The sequence below is a fragment of the Terrapene carolina genome, unplaced genomic scaffold, assembly GCF_002925995.2.
Source record: "Terrapene carolina triunguis isolate 2854851 unplaced genomic scaffold, T_m_triunguis-2.0 Scaffold242, whole genome shotgun sequence".
In the NCBI taxonomy this organism is placed as follows: Eukaryota; Metazoa; Chordata; order Testudines; family Emydidae; genus Terrapene; species Terrapene triunguis.
In genome coordinates this window covers 1,373,441-1,394,402 of record NW_020664593.1, presented here as the reverse complement: position 1 = coordinate 1,394,402, position 20,962 = coordinate 1,373,441, and the positions used below count along the sequence as shown (strand labels likewise).

At 43.3% G+C, this 20,962-nt stretch overlaps 1 protein-coding gene across 2 annotated transcripts in view; it reads right to left on the bottom strand.

The window, feature by feature from the left end:
- Positions 1-20,962, bottom strand: part of TBX15 (T-box transcription factor 15) — a 146,346-nt gene that overhangs the window by 24,073 nt on the left and 101,311 nt on the right. For both annotated transcript variants that reach the window (XM_024217743.1, XM_024217742.2), the window contains exons 3-6: positions 19,315-19,416; positions 17,844-18,015; positions 17,236-17,403; positions 11,525-11,589 (exon numbers count right to left, since the gene is read on the bottom strand). In XM_024217743.1, the coding sequence (XP_024073511.1) occupies positions 11,525-11,589; positions 17,236-17,403; positions 17,844-18,015; positions 19,315-19,416 (507 nt within the window). The remainder of the gene's footprint in view (positions 1-11,524; positions 11,590-17,235; positions 17,404-17,843; positions 18,016-19,314; positions 19,417-20,962) is intronic.

Below are 20,962 nucleotides of genomic sequence, written 5' to 3'. Positions count from 1 at the left end.
TAGCCACTAGAGGGGGAAGCAACAGGCACTTTCTAAGCAGGTTACAAAAATGTTTGCAAGACGGTAGTAAATGTTGAAAATTAAGCTCCCTTGGATCTATTCCTGATAGGGGAGTGTTGTCTAGTGATTATAGCAGGCGATTGAGAGTGCTATTTGTTTGTTAAGGATGCTTTTCTTTTACAAAGTGCTCTTTCATTGTTGGGTCTCAAAGCTCTTTGGCCTTGATTCAGCAAAGCACTTAATCATATGCCCACATGTTATAAAAGTAAATGCGATTGAGACACACTTAAAATTAAACAGGTGCTTAAGTGCTTTTCTGAATTGGGATTACTCAACATGCTGAGCTCCTCTGAAATATCTAACCACTTATTTTGGTGCCTGAAGGAGAGCCGCTGTGCTCTTTTGAAAACCTGGCCCGTAGAGCACTGGAGAGTATCCACATAATCTCCATTTTCCTTTTCACAGGACCCCACTCAACTGTCTGTCCAGCCACAAATCCTCCCCCTCTCACACCATCTTTATGAAGGGGGAGGGGGGAATATCTGAAGAGGATTCACTGCTAGCTTTATTTTAATAAGGTCGGCCCCTTTAATGGGTATCCAGAATTTGCTTTCTTTTTTTTCACTTGATTTTTTTATTTTCAATGCTATAAAGTTTTAATACTGGGCAATAAATGAAACAATTCCATTGTCTGAAAAACGAAAAAAGATGTCCCAGATATCTGTGTGTGTGTCAATAATCCATTCCATATGGCTGGCCCAGCCCTGCCTGCTGCACGCAGAATTCATGTCACCATTTCATTGTTCACTCAGGAAGCCAATCCATAGGCTCCAAGTATCCTTCCTGCGTCTCCTTCCCTATCCAAAGACTCTGATTGCTCCTGGCACAGCCTATCCTTGCTCATCTCAGCTGCCAGAGATCTAAGTAAAGGGAAGAGTGATTGCATGCCCATGGCTTAGGGTTTTCTTTCCCCTTGTCCTCTCCCCCTACATTTGCAGATTGTTACTTTTTAACGTGTGAGTTGCCTCCTGCTGGTTGCAGGAAATACCACATCCCAGAGGAATGAGGCGCCCATACAAAAGAGATTCAAGCAGGTCTCCAAAATATGTCTTGCAATTTTGCATCTGTAGATTGGCTAGCTAAACATTCAGCTGCCTCATCTACATGTGCAATTCAGAAGCTATTTTAGAAAATTGTGGTTCCCACACTCCTGCCACTTTTCAGGAAACCAACCAAACCATACCTGAGTCTAACTATTTATCTTAGGTACTTGTCTAGCCCTCATCACCCTGCTATCTGTCCACCTCACTGTTTTTCATTTATTTACCCTCACAACATACCTGTGAGGTAAGGCAGTATCTGAGGCACAGAGAGACTTGCCCAAGATCACACAGGCGGTGTGTGGCAAAGAAAGGAATCGAATCTAGGTTTCCCAAGTATTAGGTTATTCCCCTAACTGTCCTTTCAAAAAACAGTAAGATCACTAGCTACCATCAACTAACATGCTTTAAATGCTAACATTTTTAAAGCCAAGCTCATCACACTGAGCTCTTGGGCATACTCTTGTTTCCTCCATACTGTTTGTTCCTCTTCCTCCAAACACATTTCCTAGTAACCCAGGCAGTGAGCTGTACAGGGATCCGTTATTTCATGCAAATGGCCTAGAACAGGGGTCTCAAACACGCAGCCCAGGGGCTGCATGCAGCCCGCGGGGTTGTTTTCTGCGGCCCGCAAGCTCCTTGTGGCCCCCCCGTTCCCCTCAGCGTTTACCTAGAGCGGCTCCAGCCCTTGTGGTTCCCCATTCCCGGCCAATGGGAGCTGCTGGGGGTGGTGCCTGAAGCAACAGCAACACACAGACCCCTGTGCCCCTCCTCCCCCAAGTTCCGGCCACTTCCCAGAGCGGCGTGGGGACAGGCAGGCAGGGATCCTGCCCTGCCCCCGGTGCACATCGGGCTGGAGCCTACCCCCCGAACCTCTCCTGCAGCCGAACTCCCTGCCCTGAGCCCCCGCCACACCCCACACTCCTCCTGCACCCCCTGGGAACAGGAAGGGGGCAGAGTTGGGGTGGGGATTTCGGGGAAGGGGTTGGAATTGGGGTGGGGCCTCATGGAAGGGGTGGAGTGGGAGCGGGACCGAGGGCAGCGGGGGGGAGCTGTCAGTAATGCGGCCCTTGGGCCAATGTACTAGTCCTCATGTGGCCCTCGTGGTCATTTGAGTTTGAGACCCCTGGCCTAGAACCTGAGGGAGACATGCAATGAAGTGGAAAAACAGGGAGCAAAGAACATTCCAGGCAAATGGCCATGCTAACCCAAGTTTCACCCCATCTTCATTAGGTCTATGGTTGACTTGTTGGTTCATGATTTATAATCTGCCTGTTGTCTCATTGTTTCTAAGCTCCACAAGCAGCCAGAGACCACCTTACAAACCACAGACCTTTGCTGTGATGTATTCAGCATTAGGGCGAGGATTTTATGAGGCGAGATCTTCCTTGGATGGATTTGGATAATCATACAATCATGCAGTTTTCCCAAGGCAGCAATTAATTCAGCCTTGCCTTGCACTATCAAGCCAGGTTCAGCCCAAATGGAGAGTTTGGGGAGAAAGTTATGAGCAAATGAAAACCAAAGGTTTATAATGGAGACCCATCTTGCAGTTTTAAAGGCAATATCTAGTCCCTGTGGATGCTGGGGGAGGAAACAAAAATGAAAATGGAACAGTGTAAGAAACAATAGAAAAAAAAGTAAAGGGACAGCTTCTATTTCACAGTAATGGCCCCATCAGCACACAGAAAGGCAGTTTCTTAGGGGAAAAGCTCAACAGAAAGAGGAGGCCAAATATTTTCCTCTTTTCATTTTGTGCTAATTTTTCCTTTGCTTTATTTGTTCTGCATCACCTGTTGGAAAACTTTAGTGAAAGACATGATATCAAGATTCAATGACACTGACGCAGTTCCCATGAAGCTTGTAGAGAGGAGCGCAGCTTCACAAGTCATTCTGTAGCTCCCACAGGTGTTTGTTTATTTAAAGGGAAAGAGGTTTTAATATGAAATCTCAATGAGAAGCTGTGTGCATTCCTGCTTCAGAAATGGGCCTTTCTCAAATTATGCCAGTTTATTTTTCAAAAAAAGACAGCTACGTTTTAAGGGGAATGTTTTCCAGCTGCAACCCTGGATGTTATAACTGACAAAAATTGTTGGGGGAAATGGGGGAAGGTACAATACCACATGATAGTTCTTCCTGTCAGCCCCTCCAAGATGAGGCTGGAGCTGGAGGTTGAGGGAAGGAAGAAGAGTTAGCTAGCATCGGTAAGAGTCCCACACACTTAAAGGATCTGTTCCACACTGTGTTCACTCCAGTTCTCTAGTTTTCGCACAGTTTGGATCTGAGTCCCTTTTTCTCTTGTGTTTGTGGGTGGATGCGTACATGCACATGTGTCTGTGTATGTGTGTGTAGGGAGAGGGTGTTTGTTTTTTGGAGAAAGGTTCTAAGACTTATAGAAAATTTCCCGACTGGCTGAGAATTGCAGTAAAATGTTGGCAGCCACAGCATTAGTAGGACAGATGCTTTCATGTTATATGTGCTCTCAGATACCTTCCCCTGCCTCTTCTTTAAAACTCCAGGCTACTCTCTTTGATGTGTAATACCTTAAAGATTTTAATTCCTCTTTACATCAGCAGAGAGCGTTATGAGTTCTACCCACAGTTGCAGTCATGTTACAATTTCTTGACCTTCCTTAAGTCAATGAGCCACAAGATGCAGTAGTTCCCAACCTTTTCAGCCCACTGTCCAAATTCACCAGACTAAGACCTCGTCATTGCCCTCAATTTCCCATTCAGCTATGAACTGTGTCAAGCCTCATTCTTGCCACTGTGAGCAACTCATCCTCCACTAAGCAGAGGCACGAAGCAAGATTGCAACAGGACAAAGGTCAGACACTCATCATTAAGAGAGGAGACCAGGAAAACAGTTGCATTCCTGAAATATCAGAACTGGTATGTGTGCCCTGAGATGGGAATCTCTGATCTAAACAGGATGGTTGGTTAGCTCACTTTCCCTAAACCTAATGTGAGATGAGAACATAGGAAATGACATATCAGATCAGACTAGTGATCCTCTTAGTCCAACAAGATGTTCTGTCTCCCCACAATCACCAGCACAATGTTTACCCTATATATTACCCTGTTTCCCCGAAAGTAAGACATCCCCCGAAAATAAGACCTACTTCCAGTTTTGCCTCTCGCTGTAATATAAGGCATCCCCCCGAAAATAAGACCTCCCCGATAATAAGGCCACCCCGGAATATAAGGCCCCGAAGCTCCAGGAAAAATAAGACCTCCCCTGAAAATAAGACCTAGCGCATCTTTGGGAGCAAAAATTAATATAAGACACTGTCTTATTTTCGGGGAAACAGGGTACTATTAACTAAAATCTACATTCAAAGGATATTAAGGTTGCAAAGTCAAGCACTTAAAAGTTAGGAAATGCCAGAATTAAGAGTGCCTGTACCATCGTAATTTGCTGCCCTTGTGCGTATGCATTATGATACAGTCTTTAATTACATGATCACACACTGTTTTTTCCAAAAATGACACACACACACCCCGTCGCCTCATTTAGGAAACTTGGGAACCAGAATTGTCTGGACCAATTGGGGGCAATGAGAATGACTTGTATCTTGTCCTGACAAATTTTCCATAAGACTGCTGAGGTAGAAGTGGCAAGAGAGGGAAGGCAAAGTTCAGATGGTCGGGCCACAGAAGGAGGAGGGTATCACCCTGAGAGTGAGGTCCTAGGGCTCCTGTGTAGCAGTATATTTTGCACTTCCTGTATGAGAAGTGGACAGATCCCTGGTGGGTGTTCCCCACTGAGCAAAAATACTGCTCACTACTGATTTATTTAAAACCCACTCGTGATCCATAGTAAAGTGTCTGTTGAGGGTGTCGACCAACATTTTTTGAGTCCCTGGAAGATAAACTGCTGATAGGGTGATTTGATTCCTAATGCATCAATTCCATAAGGTGATTGCTTTTGCCCACAGGGGAATATATCTCGCTGCTCCCTGTTTGTTGATGTCAAGGACAGTTGTCAGATTGTCCAACATTATGGGTATCTGGCGACGTTATATGAATGGGAGAAAGGCTTTGCAAGCCTCTCAGACAGCCCGCAATTCCAAAATGTTGATGTGCATCCTGGCCTCTCAGGGCATCCTAGTGCCCTGTGTCTGTCCATGTGGGCTCTGCAGTCCAGGAGGGAGGCATCTGTGATAATCATCCTGTCTGGTGAGGGAGAAAGGAAGGGAATGCCCACACATACTTGATGGGGATTTTTCTACCACATTAGATATGATATGCTTGTGTATTGCAAACACTGTTTGAAGCCATGCCTCCAGGCATCCAGGATGGAGTCTGCCAAATGGCAACATGTAAGAGCATGAAGCCATGTCCCAGGATTGAAAGACAAGTTCTGATTGGGGCTCAAGGGTTGTGCGTGACCTGATCTATGAAATCGTCCATCACTTGGAATCTGTCCATTGATAGAAAAGCTCTTGCAGAGACTGAATCTAGGGTCGCTCTGATGAAGTATATAGTCTGTGTTGGAGTGAGGACAGACTTTTCCAAGTTTACACTGACCCCTAGGGAAGACAGGAGCTGAAGCATTAACGTGTAGACTTGTAGACTTCTTGATGTGTTTTGGCAATTAGAAGCCAGTTGTTGAGACAGTGGAAGACAGTGCAGCCCCCCCCTTACATGAAATGGGCAGCTACTACCAAGAAGAAACCTTGGTAAAGACCCCGGGGGCAGTTGTAATGTTGAATGGGAGTACTCTGTACTGAAAATGGTCCGGACTCACCATGAAACTGAGAAAATGTTGTGAGTGAGGCGAATGTTCACCTGAAAGTATGTGCCCTTCATATCGAGAGCTGTAAACAACATGTCCTTTTCAAAGGATGGGATTATAGATGCCAGTGTGACCATGCAAAATTTCAGCTTGCACATAAATCAGTTGAGATGGCGGAGATTGAGAATGGGTCTCCAGCTGCCTTTCTTTTTGGGTACTAGGAAGTTGAGTAAAAACTCTTCCCCTGGTGTTGAAGATGTATCCACTCTATTGGGCCTTGCAGGAAGAGAGATTCTACTTCTTGTTTGAGAATCTCCTCATGAGAACGACCCCTGAAAAGGGGTGGAGATGAGGGTTTTGGAGGGGGGGGCAGGGAAGAGAATTTGATTGTATACCCACTTGTCTTGTTATTGCACACCAGTTGTGGGAAAAGAGTGCTAGATGAATCCACCACCACCCCAAAGGATGTGTTGGAATCAGTAGATGGTGGCATTATTGGTGCAGCACTCAAACGCCCGTCAAAAATATTGTTAAATTTGGGCTTGGGATTGAGATGATGATGTTACTGTAGAAGATACAGAAAAACATGACTTTTGACCTCTTTGTCTCTTATGGGGTGGCTTGTAAGGTTGCTGCTGGTAAAATTATTGAGCCATCCGTCTAGGCTTTAAGACTGCCTGTGGAATTTTCTTTGGAACAGGCGTATATATTCCCAGGGAGCAGAGGGTGACCCTGGACTCCTTTAGGATATATAAGGACACATCTATCTTTTGGTTTAAAAGATAGGTTTCATCAAAGGGCAGATACTCCAAGGTATTCTGCACCTCCCTGGACCTCCCTGGGAAACCCTGAAGCATGAAACCATGATTCAAGGCGTATCAAATGGACATTGCCTTGATCTTGATGATATATTTCCTGCACCTACCACTAATTATAGAAATGTTCTGGTTACAAACTTGCTTTCCTCAGAGAAACCCTTGAATTGAGCTCTATCTTGTTGCAGAAACTTGTTGATAAAATCCATGAACTCGGAATAGTTCAGGTAATCATACTTAGACAACAACACTTGTTAATATTCTGAAGGAACTGAAGGCTAATAGGTGTGAAGACTTTCCTTACCAACAAATCTAAGTGTTTAGCTTCCTTGTCAACCAGAATAGATCTAGGATGTTGGTGTCTAGATCTCTCTGTGGCAGCAGACTGTTCTAGCTGGTTCCAACATGGCTTCATTAACAGAAAGCGCTATTCGGCTGGATCTGGAAGGTTGTAGGATGTCCAGGAATTTATATTGTAGATCCCGGACTTCCTCTAGGGAGATCTGTAGCTCTTCTGCCACCCCATGCAACAGTTCCTGGAATGCTTATGGTCATCTGGAGTGGATTGGGATATCAAAGTGACTGCTTCATCTGGAGATGACGAGGACAATCTCATTGGTACCAGTGGAACCACCAGATCTGGCTTGTAACCTTCCTCTTCCATGGGGTCAGGAGGAAATTCTGGCTGTCCCCTCGCAGAGGAGGGGTGGACTGACTCCCTAGCGGATTGTACCAACTCTGTAGAGTCGAGAACAGGTCTAACAGTCCCCAATGTGGCCAGTAGGAAGGGCCAAAGGGGGGTTGTGGAGGTCCCCATGGCATGGGTACTATCAGTTCTGAGGCAAATGCTAAGGTGTACATTGGTTCCAGATAGTTCCGGTTCCAGCATTCAGTGGTTTAGAGCCTCCAAAGAAAGAAAAGGCCAATTCTGGATCTATTGGCAGTACTGACGAGTCTGCGGCAGGTAAACCATAGCTGGAAGATGGAACTTGCATCTTTTAGTAGAGTCAGGATCTCCCTGGTGAGGGAAGGACCTGTTAGCAATGCAGGTTCGGGACCAGGGAGACCAAAAATGTTGTCTGGTGTAGCGTATGTTTCTGTTTGAACTGATGGAACCAGGGAATTTAGACTATGCACCACTGTCAGGCAAGGCAGTGCCAGTACCATTGGTGGTCAGAGCTTCCAGTAGTCGCCTTTTGTCAGTGCCATCAGTTCCCAGTGTTTAGGTTTAACTGGTACCACAGGCATCATTGCTGTCGATGTGTGATCCAGCACCAACAGAGCCCTGGAATGGTACGTTTTCTTGTCATGGTCCTGGAACTTACGACATTTCAAGTCCTCATGGGCTGAGTGGGAAGACTTCCTTGACTTAGGCAGGGTTGGATCTGACTTCTCTGAAGACGGCTTAGAGGAGGATCTGCTCTCATGTTTATGAAAGTATTCCCTGCCTTCCTGACAAGACCCTGACAGGGAATCTGTGGGAGTAGATTCCCTTGTTCCCAAGTCAGACCTCATGGCAGAAGGTGCACTCTTTTCTGAGTTCAGCCGATGTACACGGAGGTCCCCTGGTGTGGGTCCAACCGTGACCTTATGGCTTTCTCCATGACGTGATTTTTGAAACAAAGTTCCTGCCCCTCACAAGTTCAACTGGAGAAAGAGCAGATACTGTGCCTTGCTGCAACACATGCTTACATGAGGCAGTATAGGGATTGTTGTTGCTGACCGAGAAGGAGCATGGGCAAGAAGCAGAGATTTTGAAGTTTGGGATTCTGGGCATAATCGAATACCCATAATGGGGTGGGAGTTCCCTGGGATGGGGAATCTAACTATATAACTTAGCTAAAACTGTAGAGTAAAAATTCTAAATTATTAGATAGATATAGATACAGATACAGATATATAGATGAAGGTCCAGATGCTGGAGGTTCCAACCCAGGCCATCAGGAAGTAAGAAGGAACTGGAGAGGCAGTCAGACCACTCAGTTGGATGCATGAGGAGAGCAAAGATGCACACATGGACCAATGGACACTGCTTTCAAGAATTCTGACTCTGGGCACATGGATGATATGCATACCCACAGAAGAATACATACAGGGACCAGCACTCAAAGAAGAATCCTGGGTTCCATTCCAGGTGCTGGAGAGCAGTGTGCTCTAGCATTCAGAAACTTTTCTGACCCTGCTTCTCTCTGAGTCTGACCTCTGCTGCCCCTACTTCCTCCAGCCTGTTTCTGCCCCAGTCCTGTCTCTTCCCTTGTCCCCAGCTCTCATTTCCATTCCCCTCTGACCCCCAGACTCATTGTGCAAGTCTCCTTGCCCAGGCAGTCCCAGTCTCACATATTCCCCACCCTGGGCTCCTCATTCAGTCTCAGTCTTCCCCTCCAGAGTCCTGGTCCCTACCACTTCCCCAGGAGACTGGAGTCTCCTCCCTAGATTCCTTGTCCCAGTCTCCTTGTCCAGTTTTTCCAGTCTTCGGTTCCTCATCTGATCTCAGTTTCTTTCATGATCAGGATCTAAATCCAAGGCCCCACCCTAAATTTCTTGTCCCTGTCTCCTTGCTCATCTAGTCCCAGTCTCTTCTCACTGAATTCTCATCTAATTTCAGGCTCCTTTCCCCCTTACTGGCTCTTCTCCTTCCATCCCTGTTTCCCCCCACACCAGTCCCAGCCTCCTTTCCCAGTCAATCCCAGTCTTCCCACACACACTGCCAGGTCCCATTCCCAGTCTCCCTCTCAGACTCCTTTTCTCAATCTACCCTCTCCACTCCCCCCCAGGCCCCAAGTCCAGCTCTTGTCCCTTTTGCATTCAAGTCAGACTGTTTCCTCCCTCTTACTGCCTGGGTGTCAGCAGAAGGATCTCTGAAAGCACCAGAGAGACAATCTCCCTGTTCTCAGTTCTACTACCCAGCTCCATGGAGGCCTACAGCAGCTAGGAGCAGCAATTACAGGGAACACTCTGTTCAGCCCCTGCAGCCTTCGGCTAGAGCATACTCAATGTAAATGGAATCTTCAAAGATTTTAGCTGCCAAACTCTAACATGTCTTTACTCTTATAATGACATGTGTTAAGCAACGTTAATTATAGGCAGTGTTGTCCGCACCATTTATTATAACTGTGGATGGAATCCTACTAAGTTCTTGGCCTGAGTGATAACTTGTAATAATGAATTTCACAGATAAATCATGCATTGTATAAAAAAGTGTTTCCTTTATAGGTTTTTAATTTATTGCCTTTCCATTTCATTGAATACCCCTTGTTATGTTTTTTATATAAGAGTAGTGCTGGTGAAATACAGTTCTGTCAAGCATTCTAAAATTGAAAAATGCAATTTCATTGAAAATCAAAGTATTTTACAGGAATATTTTGATGAAATTTTTAACAGGAAAAAGTCAAAACATTTTATTTTGACTTTCTTGTTTTGTTTTGATAACGTTGAAACATTTTAATAGGTAAACATGTTTTTGTTTCAATTTTCCCATTTTGATTTTGTTTTGATTTTATAGGAAAATATTAATGTTAATATTTTTCTAAATTGTATAATTTTATATTATAGCTAATATTTTAATATAAGAGTCTAAACAAAATGAACTGACATTATTGAAGTGAAATACTGCAATGGTTCCAAATCAAAACCTTTTGGAATTTTTGTTCTGCAGGAAATTTTGAAGTTTTGGCTTGTCATTCCAATTCTGAAGAGTTTCTTTCCCCCAGGGTTTTGGAATTTCCCACTGAATGGAAATTCTGGTTTCTTACCAACTCTAAGTATGAGAAAGAGTAGATAGAACCACTTAGTTTATCCTCTCTCTGATATTTATTATTTTGCATGCCTCCATCATGTCTCTTCTAATTCTTATTTCTAAATTTACAGTCCCAAACTTTTTTAGTCTGTCTTCATATAAAAGTCTCTCCATGCCTCTAACAATTTTTATCATCTATTTTTGAAAAATTCAACAATATATTTGCTATATCTTTATTAATTATGGAAAGCCCTATATATATTATGGTACTAATGAAATAGTAAATAAAAGTTATAAATGACTTGGAAGAGAGAGCAAAGACCACAGCAATTAAATCAGTAGATAATACTAAATTGAGAAGAGTTGCAAACTTCGGAGAGAACAGAAAAATAATACAACAGTATCTAAAGAGATTTGATACATGAGCAGATAATAAAAAAATAAGAATTGACTTGGAAAAACTCAGTGCTAATATAGGTCATGAAAAATAATGTGAAGCACATAAACAAAATGGAAGGAAGTGCTCTTGGAAGTAATAGTGCTGAAAGAGGCAATGAGGTGATAGTGGACAGCAAATTAGACATGAGTTTAAAATCTGATACATCGGCAAAATAAACAATTGCACTTTGGGGTATAATGTCATGAAGCAGGGAGATGATATCTATCTCTCTTTATAGGGATCTTGTGAAACAATGCCTAGAACATTGCATTGAGTCCTGGGCACTATATTACCTGGAAAATACTGACAAACTGAAATACATTCACTGAAAAGCAACAAAATGGAAGAACTGACTTGTGAGGAGAAATGTTTAATCTGGTTATCGTGTTTTCTACTGATGCCAGCAGTACATAGTGGGTGTGTTTAAGCAAATTAAAACAGCCACTCCAAAGTTCTGTAGTAACTAGTTTACAGCAAGTATCGGAGAGGTAGCCGTGTCAGTCTGTATCCACAAAAACAACAAGGAGTCTGGTGGCACCTTAAAGACCAACAGATTTACAGCGACTTTCTTCTGCTGTAAAACTGAATTACCCAACAAAGTGCTTTCCTGGGACTTAAAATGGATAAAAAAGAGAGTGTAAGGGGTACAAGGGAAAAATGAGCTAAACAGAAGGAAAGATAAATGAGATCTTCTTACCTGTTCCTCCCAGAATCTCTGAATCCTTTAGCAAAAGGGTTTCGGTCAATTTTTAATCGAGTGATCTGCAAAGGAAGGAGCTGAGAATTAGGAGTTGTTTGAAGATTTTTATTTTGAGAGCAACTAAGCTACCCTAAATGCCCTAATATATGCTGCCTCTATTCACCCAACATATTTTTTATTTTCCACTTACTAACTTCCCAAACAATGTTCAGGAGAAAAGGCAGCAGCAAAGCACAGAATACAGCCTCCAGGCATTAGGCAGGACTGCAAAACCCAGGATGGTCCCAGCCAGAAGGGGGCTGTTGTTAGCTCTGCTTCCTGGTGGTTGGTGATTCATAACTACTCAAAGTTGGGTTAGTTAGTTTCCCTAGCCATTCTGATAGCAACAGTACTGTTTGTGTTTGATAACTGTTTCAGAATAGAGATATCTTGGGGTTGCAGAGTATATACATATAATAAACCAACTGCACCGCAGAGCCAAACATGGCCACACTAGAATCACTGCTGCTGAATATGGCTCTTTGATCCATAGTCAACCTTGTGTAACTCCATTCCACTGATTTCAATAATAGGAATGAAACTGACTCTTTCATTGTGCAAAATTAGGCTGTAAATCTCACAAGAACAGGCTGTGATTTCTGACACCCTCTCCTGAGGATCACTGCCTCCTGCACAGTATTTTGAGCATTTCCCATCTTGGTTGAAAATGAAAATGACAGAAACTTACCTGCACATTTCAGACCTTAGAAAAAGCTTTGGTGTGAGTTCAAGTGTCAGATGGTGATGGTTCAAGGGGATGAGGTACAGCTGGTTTCTAAATCAGTTCTCTGGTCCCTACCTCAAAGCCATTAATCAGAATCTTTTAGAAATTATTCAAGTTTGTGTCCCACTTTAGGTCATTATTGTTACTTATATACTGCTATAATGTACATGGCACTGTACAATAGATTGGAGGAGTCAAAGATCAGAGACCTAATCCCCTAGGACCGAAAGCACCCCTGTATTCACCCCCTATAATTCATGTAATAACCTTTGTGCAAAATATGCCTTGTGAAGCAACATTTAAAACTAACAACACACCAATAATCAATATTCTTGTGTAATGTATGCATGAAATGCATATTAAGAGTTATAAACATAAGCTGAAATTATGACTACAATGTGTTTACCAGATAAGTCTGGAGAGTAGGTATGCCGGTTTCTCAAAGACAAAGAACAGATGATGCCTCTAGCCAGGTGTCATCAAAGGTGATTGTCAATCACCTGTCAAGTGACCATTCCTTGGCAACAAAAGGGGGGCAGGAACAGATTGATGTGCATTTTAGCAAACAACAACATGTAACCTCTTTCACCACAAGACCCCATGTCTCCATCCTCACAGCTGGAGTGAGCTTTATCTCGGGGTAACCTTAGGAAAATGCATTTCAAAGGGTGACTGGACTACAAAAGTGAGGGGCAAAACACCCCAGGTTATCTCTCTCTTTCACCTAACAAGACAAAGGAACCAGCCTTTTGATTTTGTGGGGAGAGCCTGACCTGTGAATTTGGTCAACCGTGTTGCTGGGAGCCTGTGGTAAGGATTTTACCTTGAACCAAGTGTAGCTTAAGTTTGAGCTACTAAGAAACGTTTTACCTTTATTTTTTGTAACCATTTCTAACTTTAATACATTATACTTGTACTCACATAAAACCTATCTCCTTGTAGTTAAATAAACTTGTTTTATTTTTAATCTGAACTAATCTGGTGCTGTGTTTAAACTGAACTGTTTGGTAACTCCAGTTAAAGTAGTAAATTGTTGAATATTGACCCTTTACAGGAGCAATGGACCTTTAATATATGAACTGCCCAGGAGAGGGCTGGACACTGCAGAACACATATTTTTGGGGGGAAATCTAGGAATGGGAGTGAGTTGGTCACCCAGCAAGTAGTAACCAAGGCTGGTGGAAGCTAGAGTGTGACTGGAGTGTTGCTGACAGGCTGCTGGATCAGGGCTGCAGCTATACACAGACACTCAGGGTGTGACCTGCATGCTGGTAGGTTGTTTGTCAGAAGCCCTGATTGGGAGCTACAACAGCAAAGCATTGTGAGGCATCCCAAGTCTTAGGGCAAGCAGTGACAGAACCCTCGCTGGACGGGATTGCACCCCGCAATGTGACACACCCAAAAGGCTCATAATCAAAAGTGGGTACAATATGAAATAAAACAGTATAGATCCTTAAATTGTAAGCCCCGAAGGACTCATTATGAGAATCTAATCTGACCTCCTGCATAGCACAGGGCATAGAACCTCCCCCAGGAAAAAAGCCAAAGGTCCAACAATTATTAATTGTAGGGCTAAGGCCTGCCTGGGATTTGAATCAATGATCTCTCTCACCATAAGTGAGAATCAGACACATAAGCCACCAATGTACCCTAAAACTGGTTAGGAACTGAACCTATCTCCTCCTACACCCCAAGACACTATCTTAGGGTGACCATACATCCTGTTTTGGCTGGGAAAGTCCCCTTTTTAAGCCCTGTCCCAGATGTCCCGACTTTTTTGGCTGAATGAGGTATTTGTCCCATTTGCTCTTGCCAAAAAAGTGGTGTGTGCCCCCCTGACTGGGTGCAGAGGAATATTCGGGGGCGGGAGGCAAGCGATGACGCCAGCCCAGCATGGTGAGGCTTGGCTAAGCGGATCAGGCCAGCCCCGTGCAGAGGTGTGGGGGGGTCGCAGATGATCAGCTGGGACCAGCTCCTCGCGGTGTCCCGTTTTCACTTTGAGAACTATGATCACCCTACACTATCTTAACCCTACATTAACCATTAACTGTACTGACACTTACCATCTAAATAGAGTGACTGTGGACCTGGCATCCATCTGTCTAATCTATCCAGGATCCTACACCACACAAATCACCCTGCAGCTGGAAGTCTTCAAAGAAGGAGTGGGATTTGAGGAGGGATTTGGGAATGAAAGGAAAATAACCAATCTTATAATGGGAAACCTCATCTTCTGAAGTTTCTCCAGGCCTCTGCTTCCCTTTTTTAGATTTCCCAACATACACAATTTTCAGATGGAATGAAAACATGTCAAGATTGTAAGTTCTTTGCAGAAGGGAATGTGTCCTGTGTTCTATAAAGTTCTATGGTGCTATATAAACATTTTGTAATAATTAATTAATTAAATGTGACAAACTCTTTTGAATTGTTTTGAGATGATATTGTCACTTATTTCAAGGTTGTTTACTTTAACATATAAATCTGACTATATTTCATTGAAAAGAGGAGTGATTCCTAAAGATTGAGGTTACAATCTTATTGTCTGCAAAATATCTAAGATGAGAAACGTCTTTTCATTACCATTCTTGATTTAAGACAAATTCTTTCATCCCTGCAATCTGTAGCAGCAAACAGCAAACCATATTTTCCTTTCAAGTCAGGCTACAATATCAGATTTTTCCTTTCAAGCTGGTTTATGTTGTCATTCTAGTTTATGATGCTGGTTTATGATATATAACTTGACCACCATGGTATTGGCACACTGCATAGGACTTTGTCTGTTATGACATCTTACCTCACATGGCTGTGATAAATGCTGAGAATTTGCATTAACACTGACATTTTGATCCCAGCACAAATTATTGTTTTCATGCAAAGATGGTGAATGGAGGATCCTTTCAATGAGTTGAGAATCCAAATTAACACTCTCCTAAGCATGCAAAGTATAAGAAGTGCTCTCCAAAATCAAAGCATTTGAGAACCACTGTTCTAGTGCCCCTGCTTCTGTGCCCAGCGTGTGCCCCCTCTCTGTGGCTTTCAGACTTCCCTGGACATTCAGGAACTGAGCTCACATTCAACTCGTATTCAGTTCTATCCAGGTTCCCAGAATCAGGACAACTGCTCCAGGCCCCTTTAAAGTTGTGTGACATAATATGTCCTCACAACCAAAATGGTAGCGGCAGTTAATGTAATTTTCATCTCCTTCCCTGCACCAGCTGACCCTCCTGCACCTTGGGAGTATTCACTCTGATAAGGGCAAGCATTAGCACTGACACCTGCTCTCTCTTGGGATTTCCACTTGGGAAGGGTAGCTTTAATTTACAGCTTAGGGATCAGCACATTACCCTGCTGACCTGACCACACGTCCTCTCCCAACAGTAATGCCCACTTTGGGGCTCGGTAAAGACTTGATTGAAACCACTGTCCACTTTTTGCCTTATGGGCCATGTGCTTGAGCTGCTGATAGAAACTGCTGCTGAGTCCCTATGGACTCTTCTCTTTAAGCACAACCCACAGCTCTCAGGCACTGATTCAGACCAGAGTTCTGTAGTTACAGAAAGAGTGCCAATTGTTTTCTGCAAGCCATGGAAGGATGAAAGAGTGAACCAGACTTTCATCAGGGTGTGTTTTAGGTAATACAGAACTGGCCATTCTACTCCAAAACTTCCTGTCTTGGTTAAAATCTCAACTGCTTCCATTGTTTTATTTTCCTTTTGGTCTCAAGAAATTCATATCCTTTCAAAACATCTTTTTGAAGTAATTCCTAATTAGAACAGGTATGGAATCCTACATAAATGATTTATAATAATTTTCTTAGTGCATCTAGAATGCCCATTTACTCAGGTGAATGAAAACAGCTCTCCATGGTAAGCTCTCTGGGGCAGAGACTGTCTTTTGCTTCTGTATTTGTACAGCTCCTGGTTCATGACTACCGTATGGCTACTGCAACACAAATAAATAACATGGGCTAAGATGCCATTTCTGGATGTTTAAAAGTCTGGGTCAAGGAACACAGTTAGTCCATAATCAAAGCATTATCGGTTCCAGGAATAACTAGTTCTCCAGATCGTAATTTCATCATAGCAATGCCCTTTTGTGAAGGTATACTGAGTTCATGTACGTACCTTCCTGTGGAAAGTGGCCAGGTCCTGAAATACTTGTATTTGTAAGTAAAGTATTAAGCCATTCAGAGCTGCTATGCACAGTGGCCCCTTTCTCTCACCTATGACTTTGTTTTCACTGCCCAAAAACGGTGTGTTTTTACCATGGGATAGCTATGAGTATGTCTACACTGTAAAGAAAACCTCACAGCACTGAGTCTCAGAGCCTGGGTCAACTGACTTGGGCTCATGCAGGGCTAAAAATAGCAGTGCAGATGTTCCCGCTCCAGCTGGAGTCCAGGAGCTGAGACTCGGTGGGGGTGAGGGTCTAGCCCGAGCAGGAATGTCTACACTGCTATTTTTAGCCCCACAGCCTGAGCCCTGTGAGCCTGAGTCAATTGACCTGGGCTCTGAGACTCTGCGCCGTGGGTTTCTCTTTGCAGTGTAGGCATACCCCAAAATGTGTTAGCTTTACCCACTGTACAATCCTAGTGCTTTTTCCTACAAGGTAGATAGGTGAGGTCAACAGTATCCTCCTTCCCCCTACCCACAATGATCGACCTCCCCTAGCTACCTCGGAGTAAAACTACAATGCCCCGTGTCCACTAGGATTTTGCAGCAGGATAGCTAGCCATCTTTCTTTGCAGTGATGACATAGTTTAACTGCCCATAAAGTGCATCTTCTCTCTAACACAGCTACCCCTCTGATACTCTTCTCTGTTAGCTATCTTTCGCAGAGATTTAATTCTCAGAGAGACACAGAATATGCTACAAATTTTATAAATACAGGGAAAAACACTGCAGGTGAAGGAGCTGATAGGGGACAGGGACACACACTGCTTTACCTGCTGGTTTTGATAGGCTGTCACTGTGGTGAAGACAGTTTCAGGGAAGTTGAAAGTTTTCACTCCATCACCTGCAGGGACTGGTTTTGTAGGAGACAGATCACTGCTGAAGTCCTTGCGGATCACATGAACTCGAGGCTGGTACTTGTGCATTGAATGTAGGATTATCTTTAAATAAAGAAGAGAGGGGGAAATTATTTGCCTTCAAAGCTCCTATGCTCGGCTACATGGGGATGGGGGCAGGCTAACGAATCCCATGACTTAGCCTATTGTGATACAACTGCACAGTCTTTATGCTTGTCTGACAACTGAGTGAGATTCAGCCAGTGATCCCTAAATGGTGTGTGTATATGTGCAGCCACCCCAACAAAACTGAGCTCCTATCCAAAGGGAGCCCTGGGACTGGGGGACAAGAGTTTATACATCAATGTGTATAAGTAATGTCCCAGAGTGCAAGCAATGGGGCTGGGCAAGAGACATTTCTAGCTTTTGTGTGGAATGGTTGCATCCCTGGGCTTGGAGCAGCAGAGCTAAGAAGTGTTATATCTCCCTGGGACGTGGTGGGGGGTGGGCTGGGGCAAGGGCATTGAGATTAGCTTCTGACTTACGTGGCCTTGATCATCAAGCTCGTTGTTGGTCAGCTTGAGTTTGTCAAAACTGACAACCTGCCTCATCCAGGTGTCGCCAGAAGCCAACGAGTCGGGATGGATATACACCCTGGGAGGCACTGGGGAGTCAGCGTTGCCCGCCACCATCCACTTGGAGCTGTGATACACGTACCTGAGAGAGAGGGGTGAATCTTTACGGCTAAGGAACCCAAGAGCCAGTGAAGAAGGAACATTGCCAGAGCTCCCCTTCCCCGCCACCCTGCCATACACGCGCCAAGGCCTCATGCACAGACAGGGGGAATGTGCTTTACTGCAACCTTTCACCTTGCAAACGCAAACCAGATAATCGAACTGAACGAGTGGCCGAGGGATTCTTTATTAAAACCAACTTCCCAGTTCCTCTCAGCTATAAAGCTCTGCCATATGTGCTGTCCCGGCTCCTTAACCCTCTCTGTGCTGGAATACAAGTCTGTGAAAATAGTGCTGAATACTTCATTATTTCTAGAAGACAAACCTGTGGGGGTGGGGGGGGACCTCTCACACTGGGCTGTTCAGCATATACATTCAGGGTGGACTGATTTGACTCAAAGTGATTTAAATCACTGATTTTAATCATGTTTTAAATCAGCAAGCAAGAACTCTCGATTTAAATAATCTATTTTAATCTTGTTTTGCATTTATACTTTTTAGTTCTTTTCTTAAAGAGAAGATGATTCTCACTGGTTGGTAACCATTAAAACATGTTGATATGCAACTAAATATAGCCTTTACACTAAATTGGATACGTCTTTTTGCTACCAGGGGATAAACTGTATCTACACACATTTATTTAAGCAATCATATAGCTTCACATATGTTTATTCAGATTCTTAATTTTTACATTTTTATTTTATTATTTCTTATTTACTAGATGATGACAATGTTTTTTTACTTTTGATTTGTGTCAACTCTGGATGGAAATTCAAATGCCTGAGAGCATCAGTGCATGGAGAGCTACTCCAGTGCTGCATCCTAAATACAGATCTGCAGATAGCTCAGTCCTGACCTGCAGCACTCCCTGCTATTGCCCATGCCATGGCTCTCTTGGTGAGTGATTGCTAATCCTGGCTAATTGTGAAATGCACACAGACCAAGAGAGACTAGAAAGAGAAAAATTGATTATTACTTGAATCAGAAGGCAGGGTTTGAATCCTGGTCTTCAGAAATGCAAGGGAGGGAATGTATTAATCCCCTGACTCAGTGAGACCCTCAGTACGATAGATCAGATGGTGTAAATCAGCATTGCACTACTGATGTCAGTGAAGCAATGCTGATTTACACCAGTTGGGGAATCTGACTCAATTTCTGTCTGACTGAAGCATGCACCTTTACACTTGTGTATCGTGGTGAATGTTTTTCCCAGCCTCTCATTCTTTTGGTATTCTGAGTCTAGCTCTCATGGTGTTCCTCATTCTGCCGTTGAAAGGCTTACCTGTATCTCTTGTTATCCACAGGCACAATGTCCATGGCTATGTAATACTGCTGGTGAGGGTCTAAGCCTGTAATTTTCACTCTCATGGCTGGAAACATTCTCCTAGAAAAACAAAAGTAGAAATGAAGAAGAAAATGGTGAATGCAGGAATTATTAGAAAAGCTTGGGAGACTCATTGGGATCTTGTTGGACGACAGGAGCAACCATAAGAATATTGCTGCATGAAGACTGTAATGCAGGTCCTGCTTGTAGGACTGACTTATGGGTGGATATGACATCAGCTTGGTGTGGATGGTATAGTTGTTATCTTGATAGGTTACCAGATACCTTCTTCTGTTCTAGTTTCCTGGTGCATAGTTCTTCCATAGCTACTTCAGGGTTAATTGTCTTTGACTCACCAATCTTGTTAGATATTGGCATTTAGATTTTTGTCCTTCTGCTCATGAGTCTTTGAACTGGTAATGCTAATAAAGTATTGTGAGTCATGCTTCAATAGTCCAAAAATACTAAATCTGGATCCCTTGAATCCACCAAGGCTGTTTTTATCAAGTTATTTGCTATTTGTACTGACTTTTCTGTTAAGCCCCTACTATACAGAGTTAAATGAGTTGACATGGTGTGCTTGAACTGAGATATCAAAAAGTATTGCTGAAATGAGCCCCTCATGGATTGTGAGCCATTACTAACTCCGCTAGAATCCCCCGGAAAGCAAACTGTGATTTACAATGAGTTACTACATTGCTTTTCAATGTGTTGTGCAACAACTTACAAAAAATTAAATATTGGTCCACTGATAAGAGGCAATCTTTCCTTTCTAATGCAAATAGCTCTGGCAATGAGGAATCTTCTGTGGTTTCAGGGATTGTTTTGCATTCTGTTCCCAATATGAACTATAAATTTCTCACTTTACCTTCAACGACAACATTCATCGCTGGCCAGAAACAGACATCACAGACTCTCTTCTGACACTTTTCAGTACCCAGGTGGGCACTGTGGATTATGCTTAGCATTTTTGACTTCACGCTGTAGCGTGTTGTGATGCCAAGCCCTTGTAAAGAATCCTGTTATATGAAGTAATGCCATCTGTATAGCCCCAGAAAGGTTTTTATGCTTGAAGATGCCTGGGCTTTTTCTGGTGGCTGTTCATCTAGCATTACCCTTTCAAGCTCTGTAAAGTTGGGACTTTTTGTGTTTCTTCATTGAGCAGATCAATTTTAGTTCTGGAAACCGGGGTAGTCCTTAAGTCATATTTACATCCAATTCCCCTTCCTGAAGAGCCTCGCTTTGCTGTTCATAGGCACTCTTAAATGCACATCTCTCATATGAATTTGCTTTATTGGGCCTATATTTCACATTTAATGAGAACTTTTGCCATTTCATAATCATTCTCTGAAGTCTAGGTAGTGCTTTGCACATTAGTTTTTGTAATATAAATTCCAGTGACTTATGGTCTGTTTCTGTCTTGATTGATTTCTACCCATAAACATACTCCTGAAAATGTTCAAACCCAAAAATCATTTGTAAGCATTTTTGTTCAATCTGAGCACACTGGGCATAGCTCTGTTGTGATTAGCAAGCATAAGCCACTAGGCAAGCGTCTTGCAGAAGGACAGTCTCCCACCTATGAGCTTGCATTGTCTGAGACAGT